This window comes from Physeter macrocephalus, chromosome 1 (genome assembly GCF_002837175.3).
Source record: "Physeter macrocephalus isolate SW-GA chromosome 1, ASM283717v5, whole genome shotgun sequence".
Taxonomy (NCBI): Eukaryota; Metazoa; Chordata; class Mammalia; order Artiodactyla; family Physeteridae; genus Physeter; species Physeter macrocephalus.
This window is the reverse complement of record NC_041214.2, coordinates 39,012,299-39,031,180: the sequence shown is the minus strand read 5'-3', so window position 1 is coordinate 39,031,180 and position 18,882 is coordinate 39,012,299. Positions and strand designations below refer to the sequence as shown.

The following is an 18,882-nucleotide window of genomic DNA, read 5'->3' as shown; positions in this document are numbered from 1 at the left end:
CATTCTTCTGCCTCAGTTATTCTGTTATTGATTCCTTCTAGTGTATTTTTCATTTCAGTTATTGTGTTGTTCATCTCTGTTTGTTTGTTCTTTAGTTCTTCTAGATCTTTGTTAAATATTTCTTCTATTTTCTCAATCTGTGCCTCCATTCTATTTCTGAGATTCTGGATCATCTTTACCATCATTACTCTGAATTCTTTTTCAGGTAGATTGACTATTTCCTCTTCATTTTTTTGGTCTTGTAGATTTTTACCTTGTTCCTTCATCTGTAACATATTTTTTTCACATCTCATTTTTTTTCTTTTCTTATGAATGGGGTTGTGCTCCTGTCTTACTGGTTGTTTGGTCTGAGGCTTCCAACACTGGAGTTTGTAGGCTGTTGGGTAGAGTTGGGTCTTGGTGCTGAGATAAGGACCTCACTCCAATGAATATTCCCTGGATTCTGAGGTTCTCTGTTAGTCCAGTGGTTTGGACTTGGAGCTCCCACCGCAGGAGCTTTGGCCTGAACCCTGGCTCATGAACCAAGATCCTGCAAGCTGTGTAGGGTGGTAAAAAAAAGAAAAAAAAAAGAGAACAATAACAAAGTAAAAAATAAAATTAGACTAAGAAACTAACAGCTGTGTTAGTTTCCTAGACTAAAAATATAGATGAAACAACAACCGGAAAGTAAAACAGAACCACAATAGTAAAAAAAGAGGAAGAGAAAAAAAAAGGTGGAAAAGGCCTTGGCTGTGGAGGGCAGGGCCTAAGCAGGGGTGAGGCTTGAGCAGTGAGTGGGGTCTATGCTTAGGACCCACAGGGCTGGAAAAGGTGGAGGGTGTGGTGGGTGGGGCTTAGGCTGAACAGAACAGAAGGGCCCAGGTGTGCCCCTGCCTCTGGTCTCAGAGGGTGGGGGACCTCACCTGGGAACCCAGCAGGTTTCCTGGGCTTGAGTGGGCAGGGCAAATGCCCTCCACTCCTCTACCACTCCTCCGGTCCCAGAGGGCTCCTCCCACATGCTTCTCCTGATCTCCCCAGCCTCCCTCCTATGCCCCCAGGACCCACGCTCCCAGAGGGGACTTTGGAGGTTGGGGGACTGGCCTGGGAGCTCAGCAGGCTCCCTGTGCCTGAGTGGGTGGGGCAAACACTCTCTGCTCCTTTCCTGCTCCTCTGGTCCTGGTGGGTCCCTCCCGTCTGCCTCTCCTGTTCTCTCCCGGCCTTGCTCCTATGCCCCCAGGACCAACTCAGCCCAGAGGGGACCTCTGAGGGCATAGGACCCAGCCTGAGAGCCCGGCAGACTTCCCCAGACAACTGGGCAGGGGAAATGCTGGGCCCCTGATCTGAGCCCCTGAGGTCCCTCCAGGCGTGGGAACCCCTCTCCCCTCTCAGCCACCCCTCAGGGGTGCCTGTCCTGTCTAGCATCCACTTCTCCTCCCCCCCTCAGTCCCCCCACATCCTACTGGTTCGCTTGGGGGTTCTTCCCATCTCCTTGGGTGTCGGGGTCCCCCACCCAGCACCATGTCTTCTCAATCACAGAACCACCCCCACTCAGCAACTCTTACAGCCCAACTGGGTGGGCCAAGTCACAACAAGAGAGCCATTCAGCTTTTGCTAGCATGGGCTCTGCCCTGATGGAGATGTGTTCTTCTATGGCTGAATGTTCAGGTGTGGGCATATTTGAGCATCCCAGACATTTCCTACTGGCTCAGAGACAGCCCTTTCAACCTTCATGGACATTAACACCCACATCTAGTTCCTCTCATAAGAATTTTGGCTCAGACGCTGGCATTTCCCTCCCAGGGAGCTTTGCCTCTTTGCAAATGTTGCTCATTCTGATCCAATCAGTGCAAACCCTGTAACAGGGCATCAGGAGAGTTTCTCAACTGTACACACTTCTGTTAGTGGGAATGTTCAATCTAAGCTGACCCAACACCAATGATTAAAGAAAAGAATATTGCATGAGAATCCGATTATGGTTAATCTAGATAGAGAACAGCAAGGGCAGGGTGAATGGAGATAGAAAGTTCTGAGGAAATGCTCATTAACATGACAATATCTTATTCCAGGTCTACTGACTCTTTTCAGCTACTAGGCTGAGCTGAAGAATTGGGTCAAAGCTCTCTCCAACCCTATTTTCTCTCAGTAGCTTACTTCCCTTCCTTCCTCTGAGCTATGCCTCAACCAATGAACATGAAATTTGTCCTCATAAGCCTATTGCAATGTTTTCTGGATGTCAGGACTTTGCACTTTCTTCACGCTTTAATTTTCATGGCTGGTGTCACAGACAATCCAAGATAAGGCCATTTGAAATAAATTGATCAATCAGAATTGTGTATCCTGAAGATGTTGCCAGGCCTCTTTCCTTAGTCAGAGATAAAAGCAATTATTTACTGCTCAATGAAAAAAAAAAAACCCAAGAATCTTATGTACCATGTAATGATCATCTACCAGTGATGAAGACATTGAGACAATGGGTCCATGTTTTTCTTTTTCTAAAACAGCCAGTGGTCAATGAAGTAAGGTACGGGAAGGAAAGACTTCCCATATTCATTTGTGGAGTTTTTGTTTCTACTATCACCACTGCACGAACACAAATTGTCTCCTTCATGATATGCACATGCTCCTGTTGTTCCCTTGAGTTGAACCTCTATGGCCACATTTCTCTTTTCCTTCTGATGGTGGCATTCATTGTTCATCCACGGTGCTGACATTGTCAAATCGCCACAGCTGGCTGGCTTTTCCATCACACTCACGTAAATACAAATTTTTACTGTTTTCCTGCATCACAGCTTCTATGCATTTCCCAGAAAGAATGTGAACAATCATTCCATTCTGAAAAGGGAGAAGAAAAGGAAAAAAAAAAAAAAAAAAAAGAAAACAAGTTGGTCCCCCACAATCAGTCAGCAAAGAAGGAGATTTCTAAGATTTGTGCTAAAGGAGAAAAAGAAAAAAAAAAAAAAAAAAGAAAACAAGTTGGTCCCCCACAATCAGTCAGCAAAGAAGGAGATTTCTAAGATTTGTGCTAATCATTAAGAGAATAATAAAGGTGATATGAACTGACCTAGTAAGGAATTGGAGTATTTTGGTTACTATATAATATAATTTAGGTAACCCTAAAATTTAAATATCATACAGAGCCTTGGGGTCATTAATTCAATTATTATTATTGTGGTTGGGTAGTTATGCCATTTCTTGGAGAGTTCTGGCTAGTAAAATGCCAGTGTAAAGATCATGTTCAATCGTTATACTGTATTGTTGACATTCATTGTTATCACTGTACTTGTAAATTTCTGCTTTCAAAAGGATTTAATTTAATCTCTGCCCTCTGTTAATCCTGCAATTTAGTACTGCTGCCACCAGGTTGCAGTATGGAGTAAGATTTTAAGGATACACTGAAGGCCTGAGTCAGCCATGTTTGGAAGACCATAGCTGCTTCCTGCTCAAAATCTACCAAACCTAATACTGAATGTAGCCATCCCTTTTTCAAGAAAAAAAATCAATTTCTTTATGAAAAGTTAAACAACCTTAACCAACAGTGCTGATAATGTCCATTTATTTATTTCGAGATATAATTCACATGCCCTAAATACAACTCAGCAGATTTTAGTATATTCACAAAGTATATGCAACCATCACCTCTATCTAATTGCAGAAAATTTCATCACTGTAAAAAGAAATGTACTATCCATTAGCAGTCACTTCCCATTCCTGCTTCCTTCCAGCCACTGGAAATCATTAATCTAGTTTCTGTGTTTATGGATTTGTCTCTTCTTGACATTTCATATAAATGGAATCATATACTATATGGCCTTTTGTGACTGGCTTCTTTCACTTTGCATGGTATTTTCAAGTTTCATCCATGTTGTAGCACAAAATAGTACCTAATTTCTTTCTTTCTTTCTTTGTAGTGGTAAAAATATGTAACATAAAACTTTCTACCGTAACCATTTTTAAGTGTAAAATTTAGTAATGTTAAGTATATTCACTTTGTTGTGAAACAGATCTCCAGAAGTTTTCCTTCTTTCAAAATAAACGCTATACCCATTAAACAACAACTTCCCTCTCCCCACTTCCCCTCATGCCTGGTAACCACCATTCTATTTTCTGTTTGTATGAATATGACTTCTCTATATATGTCATATAAGTTTAATCATACAGTATTTGTCTTTTTGTGACTGGCTTATTTCAGTTAGCATAATGTCCTCAAGCTTCATCCATATTGAAGCAAATGACAGGATTTCCTTCTTAAGGCAGGAAAATATTCCATTGTATGTATATAGCACATTTTGTTTATTCATTCATCAATCACTGGACCCTTGGGTTGCTTCCACATATTGGCTATTGTGAATACTGCTGCTATGAACAGTATCTTGTTCCTTTTTATGGCTGAATGAGAATACTTTTTTAAAACCTTATTTTTTAATGCCTGAAAGATGCTGGGTGTATCTTAGTCACTAATCTTTTACATATTATTTTAAAATGCTGTTTCTAAATCTATCTTATCCAGAGGACTTGCTTAGAATGATCCTTTATGATCATTCATAAAGGGCCTTAACTTGGTTTCTAAGAATTCTTTGAGCATGTGTGGGCCCCCTGAGTCCTAGGATCACTTGTCACCAAAGCCCCAAGAACTTTGTTCTCAACTGTTTATTGTGAGTTCAGCTTAAGTTTTACACTATACGATTTTCCTCTTTCACAGCCTGCTTTAAGAGTACCAATGCATGGAGTTCTGCTTAGTTATTTAACCCCCCCCTTATTCCCAAGCAAAAGTTGAAGAAAGGCATGCTTAAAAGATGTGTGTATTTATCTGTTTGTTTGTATACTTGTACCCTAACTCATTTCAGAAGGGATTTGAGGTGAAGGAAAAACTATGTATGGACAGTTATTGTTGATACTGTCACCTTCCAATCCCAATCCTGTAAACGGCTCACTCTCCCTAAATACTTACACTCCTCCTATTTCCTCTTTATTGATGCATAACCTCTGGAAAGGATCTCAAGCTTCTCTCTGGAGTCATGGGAATCAAAGTCTTACTAAACTGATGAAATGCTCAGAGTGGAATTTGCAAAGGAAGAAAGTACAACCTACATCCCCATCTATCTGGTTGTGGAACAGGAGGCAGGCCTTCCCATTGCCCCTAAAACCACACCACCAACGTGGTTGACTGCTTCTGTAACACGCTCCATGGTCCTACTTGTGACCTAAGCTAATAAACTGTAAAAAGAGGCTGTCTCCTCTCTCCACCATATCAAGACCAGAGCTATACAGAAACCTGGCAAATGAGTACATTTCAAGATGCTGGTGGTTAACTTTGCTGCAAGGTTGGCTTCACCTCCCCCTGAGGCCTTAGTGCCAAGTCACTAAGTTCAACAGCAGGGACACAGGCTTGTATGGTAATGCTTGACCTCTTGGAAAAGCCTGAGACACGTATCAGCCAGCAGCACTGCTGAATCCTTCCTAGATGGGTTACTTACCTCTTGGTAGTCCCAGTGCTGTTGATGGATGTCAGGGCCTTCCTTGGTGCAGTTCTGCAGAATCACCTGCTCTCGCCTGACATCGAAGCACAGCTGCTGGGGGCTGCCATAGTGGATCTCCTTCCTGCCCATGTGATCCAGGTGCTGGGACAGAGGGAATGGCTGTTAGCACAGCTAGAAGGAGATCCTCTCCAAAGCTGGAGGTAAAGTAAGGAGAGCTCATTGCCAAAGGGCTGAGGTCTGGGGGCAATCTTCAGATTCTACTGGGGTCAGCAAGACCCTATCTCATAGTCAAGTCCACAGATATGATGCTGAACTAGACCTGGCCTCTGAAATCTCCACATTCCATCTACTTTTGCATTCATATTTATACATTCTGACGAGTTCCTCCATTATTCTATTTACTGTATCATAGGTGAGGCCATAAAGGATGCTGTGTGTTTTGTGAGGGTACAGTTGGAAGGGCAGATGAGGAAACTCCTGAGGCCCGAGTTGATCTCTTTCTGGAGACATCTGTGCTGGCCCTGCAAGTGATTTTCCTTCTGTCTTTTGTATCTGCTGACTCTCACTCATGGTTTTCATTTCCTCCTGGGTTCCGTAGGACTGGATCATGCATTCCTTTGCAGAGGGGCTTTAGCTGCGGGAAGCTCATGGGGCCAGGTTGGAAACACATCCTGATAAAACCATTTTCTGTTTGTTCCTGCCAAATGCAGCCTGAACTAATTTTTACACTAACTTTGTGGCTGGGAGACAGGGTTGGCTTCATGGACATGTGACCTGTGTAACTGCAGGGGCCTCATGCTTAGAAGGGTTTAAGGTTCTTGGTCTAATATATTTGGTTTAATGCTGGTACTGTCTAGTGATAGGTCTCACCATCTTCATTTGCACTGAGCCCAACAAGTTAGGTAGCCAGTCCCACCTGAGGATTCCCACACAACACAGTTCCTATAAATTTGAACCCTAAACCCATGTTGGACACAAGCTTGTGGTTAAAAATTTTCAGGGAAGAGTCATTTCCTCCGATGCAAAGACCTATCTACAGACCTGCTTCCTTGTCATCTTCCGGTGGCAGTAGGTAGTCTTTTCTAGTCCAGGTTTTCACAGATAGGTTACTCTGTGAAGGTCAAAGCTGGCTTTTTATGGGTGTCCCATTTCCAACCCCTCATCTCTCATGGGCTGAAGATGGGCTTTCGTCACTATCTCCTGCCTGGAACCAACGCCTCTGGGTTCCTGAGGTTTGACAGAAACTGTCCCCTTCACCCTGCAGGAGAGATTGGCCATGGCCCTATGACTCTATTTCAGTTGCCTCTGGATTCGGGGCCCCTGAAGATTTCCCTTTGTTATAAACATAGTTACTTATGCATAAAAGAGGGTGTTTCTTCTTTTTCTTTTTTTTTTTTTTTTGTGCGGTACACAGGCTCAGCGGCCATGGCTCACGGGCCCAGCCGCTCCGCGGCATGTGGGATCTTCCCGGACCGGGGCACGAACCCGTGTCCCCTGCATCGGCAGGCGGACTCTCAACTACTGCGCCACCAGGGAAGCCCCCTTCTTATTTTTTTATATGGCATATGGTGCTTTCAGCTTAGCAAGTTCACAATTTTTCTGGATACAGAAGCCCTTACTAATCCCCACCTCCCCACCAAGAATATAAATAAATAAATAAATCCAAAAGCTAACATTCTTTTTGCACCATTATCCCCAGTTGCAGATGAGGAAACCAAGACTCAGAGAGGTTAAGAAGCCTGCCTGATGTCACACCCCTAGAAGGTGAGCTATTTCCACTATCACAGAGCTTTCTCTCTGTCCTCCTGTGCCAGGTGTGAGTGCCTATTGGGGTGTTCTAGAACATTGGTAAAGAGCAAAACTGAAAGGGGACAAATGGATACCGAGCACTTGCTTCCCCAGGTGTCCTCCAGGCCCAGGGCCTTCCCCTGGGGTCCCAGAGCCTCGCCAGTCCTGCCTGCAGGGCTGGACCCTCCAAGACTTGTTCTGCCTTTCGCCCCAGGCTCTTGGGGCCTCACCTGGCTTGTTTGATCAGTATCTCCAGGAAGTTACACTTCGTTGTTTGTTTTTTAATACAGGCCTTTGGGGTAGGACAACTTATGCAAAGGCCCCATCACAGGCTGAAAAGAGAGAAGTTTGGGGGGCGGGCTAGACTTTCCAGGTTGTCATCCAAGTTGTGATAAGAAGTGGACGCACCAACCTTCATCCAGCGTCATGGGGACGTCCCACGACCTGGGCAGTTATTCCTGAGATGGAAATTTGAAGAGAAGAAATACCCTAACATAGAAGGAGACCTTCCTGATATCCAAGGAGCCCACATGATGCTGGAAGGACCCTCTGTCTCTAGATTCTTCCCCTGACTCAGTGTGGATTTCAGACCTGATTCAGGTCCCTTCTGGCCATATGTGCCCACGAGCAGGACCTCTGGCTCAAGGAGAGACTCTCCCTGTGGTCAGTGTCTGCCAGTCACTTTCAGGGTCTCCCTTTGGGCCATAAACTTTTGTTGTCACAGGGCAACCCCGCCCTTCCTTGGTACGGCAGGGATCAGCCACGTTGCAGAGTGAGGCCCCGGGAAATCCGTGGAGTTGGTCTCCAGCGCGCCCCAGGATAGCTCGTGTGCTCTTTCCCTCCCATCCCCAGGGGCGTTTGCACCCTCTGCCTTCCTCCTGACCATGCAGTGGAAGCCTTTCTCCCTGTGGAAGGAGTTTCACAAACCACATTGCTCTGTGTGTGGGAAACGTTCCAAATGAGGCCACAGCTCTGAAACCCGATGTGTAAGGTCTCCTCTGGCAAGTGAGGCAGAGGGTCACCAGAGGCCATGAGCCTTGTCTACCCAGATCCAGCCCTCTCCCCACTTCACACGCACACACCCCCCCAGGCTCCTGTGATGCCCTAAAGTTTCCCCTCTGGCCCAGAAGTATTGGCCCCCATAGATCCCCATTAAATGCCTGAAACACACAGCATATCTACTCTGGGCAGGCCTCAGCGTCAGAAGTCTGGATTCTTAGGAACACAGTCATGAGTTATGGGTTTGAGGCACTGCTGCAAATGAGGAACATTTTCCGGGGTCCCCTCGATTCCTCAGTGTTTCTGTGCCTACAGTGCCTGCTCGGTGACCCACTTTCTCCATCTCTGGTTCTAGTTGGCTAATGATCTTGAGCTGGTCCAGATGTTTCAGAAAGGTGCCCTGGTGGAAATTTGCCTGCACACAGGTTTTCTTTGACCTCTGATTATAGGTTTTTAATTTAAATGGGGAGCTTTTCCATTTTGTAAATAAGTTCATTTGTATCATTTTTTTAGATTCCACATATAAGAGATATCTTAGGATATTTGTCTTTCTCTGTCTGACTTACTTCACTTAGTATATTTACAGAACAGAAACAGACTCAGACATAGCAAAGAAACTTACGGTTACCAAAGGGGACAAGGGGGGAGGGATAAATTAGGAGTTTGGGATTAGCAGATACAAACTACTATATATAAAATAGATAAACAACAAGGTCCTACTGTATAGCACATGGAACTATATTCAATATCCAGTAATAAGGTATAATGGAAAAGAATCTGAGAAAGATTTTATATATATTTATATATGTATAACTGAATCACTGTGCTGTACACCAGAAACTAACACAACATTGTAAATCAATTATACTACGATAAAAAAAAAAGAAAAAGAAAAAAATGGGGATCTTTTCCATAAACTCTGGATTTCCAGTGTCTTTTAAATTTTTGGATGATCTTGTAATACTGGATCCACTTTCATACAAAACAAAAGACATTTACTGAGGCTGGGGCAGGCGCTCCTCTGTGACAACAGCCTCCGCCCAGTTCGCCGTGTTTATTTCCTTTATCCACTTAAACCCTGGAGACACACCTGAGTTTGAAGCCCCTGGGCTAGCCACTCTCCAAGCCTCAGTTTCCTCATCTGTCAGATGAAAACATTGGCTAAACAGCCTCGCCATGTCAATTATACTTCGATAAAAAAAAAAGAAAAAGAAAAAAATGGGGATCTTTTCCATAAACTCTGGATTTCCAGTGTCTTTTAAATTTTTGGATGATCTTGTAATACTGGATCCACTTTCATACAAAACAAAAGACATTTACTGAGGCTGGGGCAGGCGCTCCTCTGTGACAACAGCCTCCGCCCAGTTCGCCGTGTTTATTTCCTTTATCCACTTAAACCCTGGAGACACACCTGAGTTTGAAGCCCCTGGGCTAGCCACTCTCCAAGCCTCAGTTTCCTCATCTGTCAGATGAAAACATTGGCTAAACAGCCTCGCCATGTCCCTCGAGCTCAGATGCCCATATTCTCTGATGGGTCCACATTTGGGCTTGGGGCTGGGCAGGTTGGGGAATGGGTCATCAGAGTGGGGGACCATGCACAGTCAGGGACATAGGACCACTGCAAGGAGATGCCCCAAAGGGAAGGGAGGGCCATCCCAGCAAAGACCCCTTGCAGGTCTGAGAACACTGACCACCCACCTGCTGCTGCTGGCTGTCACTGCAAGGAGCTAGCATCATGGCACAGCCCAGGACGTCCCCTTCTGCCCGGCAGTCTGCACAGAAGCCAAGTCCGGTGTTGTGGAGCTGTAAGCAACGTTCACACAGAAGTGAATCCCGCCCTCTGCTGCAAAGACGCCCTCTGTCGGCCACTCCTTCACTCTCTGCAGTGTAGCTCATGGTCCCATGCTCAGATCATAAAAATGATCGAGGTCAAGCTGAAGCCGGTGACCCTAAGGACAGGCCTCCGGAAGGAGGTGGCAGCACCTGTCCTGGTGACAGGCCCTGGGACGGGTTATGAGGCAGCCCAGCACCCCCCTCAAGGGGGCGCTGCTGAGCTGGGACTGGGTGGCCAGGGTCATGGAAGAGCATCTGAACTTCAATTCCTATCTTGGGAGACCGCCCAGCCCCTTCTCTTCCTCTCTTTCTGCACTTTGTTTTTATCATGCCTTGCCTTTCCAGAGAACCTGGGCCTGCGTTCGGATGGGTACAGCTCGGGATAGATGTTGGCCAGAAACCAGTGGAAGGTCCGACAGCCCAGCCTCCTTTGCAGCTGCTGGCGTTCAGTGCAGTCCGGCTTCCCAGCCTGGGGAGGAGAGAGACACAGGCGGCAGGAAGGAGAAAGCTGGTTTTACATCACAGTTCATGTGCTGGGAGGCACAGAGGTGTCTGGGAGCAAGCTGAAGGAGGGGGACAGCAAACATCACTGTGAAACACGTCCCACATTAAATAGCATTTACATGTCACGCCATCAGAACAGCGCTGAGTGGTAGTGGACCAGGTGAAAATGCACTGTTGTTTATTTTTCTGTGCCTTTTTGAGGATGTCCTTTATGTTTATCTTTTATAATAAAAAATACTTATATTTGTTTCACGTCTTGGGTAATTTTACACAGCATTGTAAATCATGTTATATTTGTTTCACATCTTAGGTAATTTCACAGCCTTGAGCACTTTGCCTGGGATGAAAGGGCCCTCAGAGACCAATGCAGTGCTCACTCCTCACCCAGCCTCTCCTCTGGCCACGGGATGAAGGATCACACCCCTTAGATGCGATGACAGAACCCCTACAGACATCAGGGGGTTCCAGGCCATGATGCCCCTGGGAGATGTTGGAAGAGACAGAGGACAACCCCGCCAGGTAGAGGAGCCACTTGACAGGCGCCACTCATGGAAGTAGTAGCCAGAAGCTTCTATCTGCCCTTCCAGGCAGGAGGGGAGGTGGTCCTGTGCAGCCTCCACCTGGTGGCCCTGGGTGGGCACAGAAGACCCTGCCGTGCTCTCCTCTTACCTTGCTCAAGGAGAAGGCCTCTGGGCTGTGCCTGTAGAAGGTTTCTTTGAACGCGCCCAGCCAGGTCTCAGCAATGCGAACCTTGTTCTGCAGTGTGGCCTCCCAGTCAAGAGGGGAGTGGGCATCCTGATTTCGGTAGACGTGTCCCACCCGAGAGCAGGGAAGGATTTCGACGGAGCCCCTACAGAGCCAGGTCTGCAGTGAAAGGAGAAGATCAACACCTTTGTACTCCTCTCCAGCAACGTGGGGAGTGAGGGGCTGGCAAGATGCACTGGAAATCATGAGCACAAAAGAGAAAGATGGTTCTGGTCCTCAGGATGGAGCAGAGTTTCCAGATCTGAGGGTTCTGGGCTCGGGAGGGACAAGGTGGGGAGAATGAGGGCGGTTGTCCTGGGTCAGAACCCGTGGTGTGAGGGGCTCACACCCCTGCCAGTACCTGTGGTTCCCCACCCCTACTGAAACACGTGACCAGATTCAGCACTTAGAGGATGCAGCCATGCCGTTAGCACCTGGATTCTCCCAAGGCTGCTTCCTCGGGGAAAAGGGAATCCCTAGTGGCCAGGGAATTTCTAAAAGCTTGTGAAGTCTCCTGCTGCAAAGGCACCAGAAGCCATCTGTGTGGAGGTCAAAGCAAGCTTTCCTCAAACAGAGTCTTTCTACTTCTGGAAATTTCTCTACTCTCCACTCACTCCCTCCTACTCCCAAATGCCTGAAGTTCATTTGACAGGATGCCTTTTATTCCCTACTTGGGAATAAAGAGGAAAGTGAAAACATGCCTAGGATAGGCAGTACATGAACCAAAACACACGAAGAACCCAAACCAATGGGGTTCCCAAACTGGGTGCCAAGGTACCCCAGGGTGCTGCAGCAAACTCAAAAGGCCACGTGGGATATATTCAATGTTCAGGAGAAACATAGTGACATCTGTGTTCTGAAAAGTACAAGTTTAAGTCAATTCATTGTTTCAACCTTAGATCACTGCCCTTTTAATGATATATGTCTTTGTTGGGGTGGGTTTTCAGTGGTTGCTGTCATGAAAAAGCAAGCATCAGGCTAAAAATCAACATGGAACAGGAAATGAAGGTGGCGGGTCCAATCTGATTCCAAGGTTTGGGAAACTGTCTGGCGCCCAGTGGGTGCTAAACTGTTCGGACCAATACTTATTAAGTTGTTTGGACCAAACTACTCAATGCACAGAACTGCTTGGTATTTGCTTTGGCCAATGGGTGCTGTGAAAACAATCAAGATGCTAAGGGTGCCGGGAATGGAGAACATACGGGAAGCTTTGCACTCAGGTGGAGATGACTGAAACTCGCCCTTTCCTAAGGGCAGGTTTGACAGGCGAGTTCAGGAAGGAGGCTGGGGTGAAATCAAGAGAGATGAAAAAGGGGGAGAAATGAGGGGGTTTGACACACTACGTATAATGACTTTGTAATTTGCCCGAAGCCTCATCCCTGACCTCCAAGCTGTGACCAGACACAGGGCTCCAAAGAACCCACCTGGGCCTCCCTTGGCCCAGGAAGTACCTTGAGAGACAGTTCGAGGTTTTCGCCACCTCTCAGTGACATGAGAGGGTCATAAGCTCCAGTGTTTTGGAAGTAATGTCTGTCCATGGCCACGACCCCGCCGGGCACCACAGGGCTCCTGGAGAGAGAAGGTGAGACTAATGTAGAGAAGGTTCAGAACCTGGAGCACCTGGGGAGCGGTGGGGGGATGGCAGGTAGGGGGCGCTCCAGTGGCCCAGAGAGTGGACTCAGGGCTCAGACAGATCTCAAGACTGGAGCCAAGCATGCATGTCATAAATCCCAGTATTTCATGAAAAGAGAGCTCTGGTTGCCTGGGCCTTTTATACCCCATCCTCCGGTACTCCCTTAGGGAGAGGACCCTCTGGCGAGATTTTGGGAAGAAGACCGTGGTTAAATAAGATGCCCTAAGGCCAGCAGCACCAGGCATGGACCAAGGGAACTGGCAGTCCTCTTTCTTCCCTCACCCCTGATCTCACCCTCTTGCTTGCTTTGTGACCATTCACCCCCTCCCCAAGGAATTCATTCCTCCCCAGGAATCCCCCAGGGACTCTGGAAGATAGGTCCCCATCTGCTCTGGGGGAAATACACATGACTTAAAAACACAGAAAGCTGGAATCCCAAGTGTGGGAATGAAGATGACAACAACATCCTTCAGAAGTTAACTGGGGAGGATAGAGCCAGAGGCTTTTGAACAGCGATCTCTTTATTCAAAAGAGAACAAATTTTCATTGCTGTTGTTTTTTGGGTTTTTCTTGGTTTTTAAAAAATTTTTATTTTTTAAATTTCTTTATACAGCAGGTTCTTATTAGTTATCCATTTTATACATATTAGTGTATATACGTCAATCCCAATCTCCCAATCCACCACACCACCACCCGCCTCCCCGCCACTTTCCCCCCTTGGTGTCCATACGTTTGTTCTCTACATCTGTGTCTCTATTTCTGCCCTGCAAACCGGTTCATCTGTACCATTTTTCTAGGTTCCACATACATGCGTTAATATACGATATTTGTTTTTCTCTTTCTAACTTACTTCACTCTGTATGACAGTCTCTAGATCCATCCACATGTCTACAAATGACCCAATTTCTTTCCTTTTTATGGCTGAGTAATACTCCACTGTATATATGTACCACATCTTTATCCATTCGTCTGTCGATGGGCATTTAGATTGCTTCCATGACCTGGCTATTGTAAATAGTGCTGCAGTGAACATTGGGGTGCATATGTCGTTTTGAATTATGGTTTTCTCAGGGTACATGCCCAGTAGTGGGATTGCTGGGTCATATGGTAGTTCTGTTTTTAGTTTTTTAAGGAACCTCCATATGAGAACAAATTTCAATGCAGCCCAACTCTGGGTATGCCTCAAGGAGTGAATGACCCAGCGTTCAGATTTTTTTTTTAATTACTAAGAAAATAGTCTTACATTAACAAAACTACTGACCTTTAGGTTATTAAAAATACTAAGTTATACCACAATACTAAAAGCCAGTAGTGTAGTTATTACTTGATACAATTTCCAATTCTACCACTCACAATTTGTAAGATCTTGGATGAGACAGATAACCTGTCTGGTCTCAATTTCCTTACCTCTAATTGGGTACAGTAATAGTGTTTCATAATAGGGTTTTGTGGGGATTAAAAGAAATGTCATGTAAAGCACATGTGCATGCCCAAATCCAAAGATCTCTGAAAATCAAGTGCTTTTTCATGATGCATCTGGCAGTTAACCATGTCCTGAACTGACATGGGTATCTGGGGATGACAGACTGTATTTAAAACACAGCAGAGGGGACTTCCCTGGTGGCGTAGTGGTTAAGAATACACCTGCCAGTGCAGGGGACACGGGTTCGAGCCCTGGTCCAGGAAGATCCCACGTGCTGTGGAGTAACTAAGTCCGTGTGCCACCACTACTGAGCCTGTGCTCTAGAGCCCACGAGCCACAACTACTGAGCCCATGCACTGCAACTACTGAAGCCGGTGTGCCCAGAGCCTGTGCTCTGCAACAAGAGAAGCCACCACAATGAGAAGCCCGTGCACCGCAACAAAGAGTAACCCCCACTCGCCACAACTAGAGAAAGCCCACACACAGCAACGACCATGCACTGCAACTACTGAAGCCGGTGTGCCCAGAGCCTGTGCTCTGCAACAAGAGAAGCCACCACAATGAGAAGCCCGTGCACCGCAACAAAGAGTAACCCCCACTCGCCACAACTAGAGAAAGCCCACACACAGCAACGAAGACCAATGCAACCAAAAATATATAAACAAGTAAATAAATTATAAAAAAACAAAAAAACACAGCAGATCAGAGCCGTGAAGAGCGTTGTGTCAGAAGGCTGGCCATAAGGGTTTTAACCCTGGATCTACCTCTTAACAATCTTATGGAACTGGGCAACCTCTGGGGGTTTCATTTGTAATTTAATCTCTATATACCTCACTTTTCACATGTGTAAAATGGGATTAATAACAGTAATTAGTAACAATAACTGCTTTACAGAATTATGGTAAGGTTTGAGTTAATATGTATACTATGTTTATAGCCTTAGCTAAGCACATAATATGTGTTCAGTAAATATTCCTTAATACTATCATTTGCAAGTATACAAATGATAATACCCTTTCTGGAATTTTCTTAGCATCTGTATAGAGTCTGTACCAAACCTTGTCCTAATTCCTCATTTCGTGCTCTCTCACCAGACTGATGAGGGAAGCCATGAAGTCAGAGTATTCAGGGTGGGGAAGACATGGGTAGAAAAGTATGAATGTGTGTGAGGCGGGATCTGGGCCCTGGATGGGGAGGCTGAGGCCTCCGTGGGGCCCCAGGTAGCAGCCTGGGGAAGGTCTCAGGGAAGGACCGGCTGCTGAGGGCAAAGGTGGCTGGGCTCCCTCTGGCGCTGACTTTGGCCGATGGTAGGTCAAGGTGACCTACAGTGACCTTGGCCATCAGAGAGGCCCTGAGGCTTAGAAGAAGGTTCCAGAGAGGATTGATGCCTGGGGTCAAAGTGCCTTTGCCTCAGGTTGGGTAAAGATCCTCTGAGAAGTCTGTTCTCTTCAATAGAATCCCTTTGCTTTGGCTGGAGCAGAATAAATTGTTCCCTCAAGCGAGCACCTCTCTTAACTTCCTGTAGGCCCCTCTGTCCGGTACCCCTCATACTGCTGACCGATCTACTACCCTCCCCACACCATAAATCGAAGAGGTCTGGAAACTTCTCTTTCAATTCTTTGTGTCTACAGCCCTTAGAGTGTCTGGCATGAAATAGGTGCTCAGAAGAGGCTGATGGACCAGTAAAGAGGTTAGAAAGCATTCAAAGCTCTCTGCACTTTCAGGATTCATACCTATGATGGAAGGAGGTGAAATCTATCTGGCTCTGCACCCCGACCCCTCATAGTTGCATCTTAATACCATGAAACTTCCCCATTGGGTATACGAGGCCCACGTTGGTATTGGCCTGTTACAGACTGAACGTATGTGTCCCTCCCAAATTCACATGGCAAAGCCCTAACTCCCAGTGTATATTGTATCTGGAGATGGGGCCTCTGAGGAAGTAATTAAGGATACATGAGGTCATAAGGGGGGAGCCTTGATCTGATAGACTCGGTGCCCTTAGAAGAGGAAGAGACCCCAGGGCCCCCTCTCTGTCATGTGGGGACACAGGGAGAGGTGGCTGTGTGCAAGTCAGGAAGAGAAGTCTCACCAAAAACCAAATTGGCCAGAAACTTGATCTTGGGCTTCTACCCTCCAGGAGAGTGAGAAAATAAATTTAATGTGGGTTAAGCCACCCAACATGCAGTATTTTCTTATGACCACTGAGCTGACTACAACATGGCCCAAGAGCCAAGAACGATGACACCAGACTCTGAGCTTTAAAGTTTGAATGACAAAGCCACCGCCTATGCCTAAGATGAGGGATCATCCTCACAGAGCCAGTATTTTCTATATCCAAACTAGATAAGACCCTCCACCCTGAGGAGAGAAGAGAGAGCCCCTGGCGAGACCAAGATGCAGGTAGATCCCTGAGAAGGACCTTGTGTCCACCTTTACATCTTTGGGGTTAATTCCTGGAAGAGGAGGATCCTGTGCTTGTTGTTTGGGAATCAGAGAGCAGGGGGCATGTTGCCCACCTCCCATCTGGCTGCCCTGGGAGTTCAGGAACCCCCTGACCACCTTCGGTCCCGGGAGACGAGTCTAGGTGGTACCCTGGGGACCCAGGCAGAAGGTCATGGGGGCCCTGGGGATCCAGGCGGAAGGTGGTGGGTGCAGTTCCAAGGAGGCCCCTGGACCATCAGCACACCAGCGTGTGCTGTGCTATGGGGGTCAGGAGAAGATGTGGGACTTCAGCAGATGCCATGTGGAAGGTGCAGGCCACTGGGGACAGCGTGCCAGCCCCGCATCAGAGGCCACGACCAGTGAAAGTGCATCGTGGTGAACACCCTTGCAGGACAGCTAAAGCCCGAGGTGGGGCACTCCCTCCCCACCCACCTCCCCGACAGAAGCCTGGAGCTCAAAATCAACCCCAGGGGGACGGGAGGGTGGACAAGCATGGATGACAGATTTAAAGATGAGATGACTAAGCTATCACTGAATTTGTCTGATTTGTCTGGAAGGTTTCTGCCATTAGGAAGCAGGGGTCAAGATAGAAATTGCCTAAGTCCAGTTAGTAGAAAATAAAAAGAAATATTTTTTGCATATCTCAGCTCATGGTTTATCACATGTCAGCTGTTAGAGTTGCACACCCTCGGGCAGACCCTTGGAAGTTTGTGCTTAATGCCTTCACTTCGTGTCCCTGGACTAGGCATTTGTAAACAACTTGGGTAATTGCTTGGCATTGGGCAGGTCAGCTGTGGCAGATTCCTTATCCCACGGGCTCTTCTTACAATGTGACATTGACATTGACCCCCCTGAGAGGTGGGTCCAAGTCTCCTTCCTGTGAACCTGGGTGGGCCTGTGACTTTGGAGTAAGTGACCTTAGGTGACTTCTGAGACTTAGTTATAAAAGGGGATACATACTCTGAGACATAACAGCAAGTGAGAGAAGACACATAAAGGTTACCTATTGTACGTTTCCATTGATATGAAATACCCAGAATTGATAAATCCATAGAGACAGACAGTAGATTGGGCATTGCCAGAGGCTGGGGAAAGGGGACAGCTGGAGACACTAAGTAAGGGATTTTCCTTTGCAATAATGGAAATGTTTTGGAACTAAAAAGAGGTGGTGGTTACCCAATATTGTGAATGTATTGAATGCTACTCAATTGTTCACTTGGAAATGGTTCATTTTATGTTATATGAATTTCACCTCGATAAATTATTTTTTTAATTGGTAGGGGGATACAGCTTGCTTTGCCTGGCTCTTTTGGATACTTGCTCTCTGAACCCAATGCCAGGGTGTAGGAAACCCCAACTAACCTGCCTGCAGTGACTTCAAGGAGAGAATGGGGAAGAAGTTCCCACTGGGTCCCAGCGACGGCCAGAATCAAACTCCAGGGGATTCCTGCCCAGAGCTGTTGAGTCATTTCCAGCCAGTCTAGTCTAGTAAAGGATAGTCCTGCTAAGGTTCAGACACCATGGAGCAGAGACAGACCACGCCAATGCTCCCTTTCAGAATTCACAACCCAGAGTCCAAGCTCTTAATAAAATAGCTGTTTCACACCTTTAAGTTTGGATGGTTTGTTATAAAGCAGAAGATATCTAGAACATTGACTTAAATAGAATAGTTGTCCAAAAACCAAACACATGAGAAGCAAACCATAAAGTTGGACATATTTTGAGACTTATGGTGTCCTAGCATTCACCTGGCTGAATTCTTCCTTTTTACCAAGAAAGCACCCCAGGCAGGGAAACTCCAGTGTTACCTGGTAAGACAGAGCTGGGTTGAGGCTCCAGACAAGGTGCTTCTACTTTCCACTCCAGTCTCTGGAAGCTTCGCTGGACTCCATTCATATAACAATGTAAGAATAATAACACCTATAGCTGCGTGTCTGGCACTTTCTGAATGTTTTTCATATATTAGCTTATTCAAACCTCACAACAACCCTATAAGGTAAGTATCGTTACTATCCCCAATTTACTGATTAAGTAACTTGCTAGGAAACTAGGAGAAC

The 18,882-nt window shown here is 46.3% G+C and overlaps 1 protein-coding gene across 2 annotated transcripts in view; it reads right to left on the bottom strand.

Annotated features, from left to right (window-relative positions):
* Positions 1 to 2,353: 2,353 nt before the first annotated feature.
* Positions 2,354 to 18,882, bottom strand: part of GALNT15 (polypeptide N-acetylgalactosaminyltransferase 15) — a 39,575-nt gene continuing 23,046 nt past the window's right edge. Inside the window, exons 5-11 of one of the 2 annotated variants that reach the window (XM_028490121.2) lie at positions 18,634 to 18,711; positions 12,776 to 12,893; positions 11,250 to 11,444; positions 10,414 to 10,545; positions 9,942 to 10,046; positions 5,454 to 5,597; positions 2,581 to 2,811 (exon numbers count right to left, since the gene is read on the bottom strand). In XM_028490121.2, the coding sequence (XP_028345922.1) occupies positions 2,665 to 2,811; positions 5,454 to 5,597; positions 9,942 to 10,046; positions 10,414 to 10,545; positions 11,250 to 11,444; positions 12,776 to 12,893; positions 18,634 to 18,711 (919 nt within the window). In that variant the 3' untranslated portion in view covers positions 2,581 to 2,664. Of the gene's footprint in view, positions 2,812 to 5,453; positions 5,598 to 9,941; positions 10,047 to 10,413; positions 10,546 to 11,249; positions 11,445 to 12,775; positions 12,894 to 18,633; positions 18,712 to 18,882 lie in introns of both variants that reach the window. The other variant, XM_007102251.3, reaches the window with a different exon arrangement.